At 62.9% G+C, this 1968-nt stretch overlaps 1 protein-coding gene across 1 annotated transcript in view; it reads right to left on the bottom strand.

Annotated features, from left to right (window-relative positions):
• The window catches only part of SLC32A1 (solute carrier family 32 (GABA vesicular transporter), member 1), a 3906-nt gene extending 1944 nt beyond the window's left edge, over positions 1-1962 (bottom strand). Inside the window, exon 1 of the mRNA XM_005867314.1 lies at positions 1531-1962. Coding sequence (XP_005867376.1) covers positions 1531-1923 — 393 coding nt within the window. The 5' untranslated portion in view covers positions 1924-1962. The remainder of the gene's footprint in view (positions 1-1530) is intronic.
• Positions 1963-1968: the final 6 nt, after the last annotated feature.

Raw genomic sequence — 1968 nt, 5'->3', positions numbered from 1 at the left:
GGCCCGGCCCTAAGAAGGGGATTACGTGGAAGAGTAGAGGCAAGCAGGATGAGTGGTGTGTGCGAGGCTAGATCAAGCGGGAATGTACAACTAGAAGCAGTGGGACCGGGCTGGTAGAGCTGTGGAAGGAGGATTTAGAATCCATATGGGGAAGAAAGCTAACGAAACCCTGGGTTCCCGAGGTCCGCGGGCCTCCCACCTCCCGCCCTGGCCTTTCTTCCGGGCCCTTGGAACGCGGCCTTCAAAGACGCCCCAGCGAAGGCGCAGACGGCCCTGGATGCGGGAGCAGCCCCCCTCTCCCCCCAGAGCCCGGTTCTTCGGGACCGGCCACTTAGTGCGCAGGGCCCCACGAAGCCCCGGAGAGCCCGGGTCCTCAGGCAACCTCGCCGCGGCCTCCCGTTCCCGGGAAACCCACGTTCTGCGCCCCAAGGACCGTGCCCTTCGGGGACGCCGTGGGGGAAGGCAAACCACCGGGCCCGAGTGCGCCTGGGGCTTAGGCCTCTTTGGCCCCAAGAACCGCGGCCTGACCGCCCCCGTCAGCTCCCTGCGTAAAGGTGCTGACTTCAAACCCGCTCCCGGCGGAGGAGACTGGCGCCGCCTGGTGGGGAGTGGCGGGGAGGGGTGTGGAAAGTAGGGGTGAACGGGTGCGGGCTGTTCAGAGCATTTAGAAGCTGCTTCGCTCCGGTCACGCGCGGAGGAGCTGGTCTCCTCTCTGCGTTGCAGCCGGGATTTCGAGCGAGAGGGGAGACTCTGTGCACAGGCCAAGCTGAGGGTCCACGGACCGTAGGAGCGTGTGTCCACCTGTATGTCCAGCTGAGAGCGGGCTGGTTACTGTCTGCATGCATCTGTGCATATGTGCGTGTGTGATATGTTCAAATGGGTTTATGCGTGTGCTTGTGGGTTTATGTGGGTTTATGTATGTACAGATATGTGTTTCTGTGTGTTGGATTGTAGGGATCAGGAAGGTACGTTTGAGGATAATCTTGTGGTCTATCCATAGATGCATGTCGTGTGCACCTGTGCCCGGCGTTTGCTCCCGGGGAAGATGGCTGTGGGCATGTGTGCCTGCCTATATACGCGCGTGTATATGCGTGCGTGTCGAGGGAGGAGACTCCCAACTCAGCAAATTTTCCCTCTCCTTTCCTCCCCAAAATGGAGCTGTGAATCCATTCCGGAGTCCCACGCGACGCCGTTTCCTCCAATCCTGATTTTCTTTCTCCCTCACCCCTCCCTGCTCACCCTCCTTCTGTTTCCCTCCCTTTTGCGGGGTTTGAGGGCAGGTGTCTCTGACCTAACCTCAGTCTAGCTGTGCTGCAGCGGGGCCCGCCGGACGTGGTGCGGCTCAGGGAGCGACACGCTGCCTTCGGGCGTTGATTCCTCCTGGGGGCTGGGAGGGATGGGAGGAGGGGAGATCCCTGGTACTAGAGGGCTTCTTGCGGCCCAGGTCTCCAGGGGACTCGGCGGGGATAAAGCCTGGCACTCAGTGCTTGAGTGGGGGAGGGGAGGCAGAGCTGGGAATCCCGCGCTCACCTGGATAGCGTTGGTCACGTTCCAGCCCGCTTCCCACGCCGTGATCTTGGGCTTGTCGTGGCCCCCGAACTCGCCACCAGCCCCCACGGCCTGGTCCTTGGAGCCCGAGGGCGGCAGGGGCGCGCCGTCGCCGCGCTGGTAATGGATGTCTCCCTCGACGGGCGGTTCGGCGCCCTCGTCCCCGCAGGGCTCGCCCTCGGTTTTCAGGATGTCCATCTGCAGACCCTGGCGGTGCTCAAAGTCTAGGTCATCGCAGTGCGCGAATCCCACCGCCTCTTCGTCCGTGGCCGCCTGAAAACCCATCCTGGCGAACATGCCACTCACCTTGGCCTGAGACTTGTTGGACACGGTCGTGGCCACGTTGGACAGCTTGCTGCGGAGCAGGGTGGCCATGGCGGCGGCGGGGCCCACGGAAAGGACAGGAGGAGCTGGAGACGC

Source organism: Myotis brandtii, unplaced genomic scaffold (assembly GCF_000412655.1).
Source record: "Myotis brandtii unplaced genomic scaffold, ASM41265v1 scaffold248, whole genome shotgun sequence".
Taxonomy (NCBI): Eukaryota; Metazoa; Chordata; class Mammalia; order Chiroptera; family Vespertilionidae; genus Myotis; species Myotis brandtii.
Note: the sequence above shows the minus strand (reverse complement) of the source record. Positions and strands in the feature narration are given on the sequence as shown.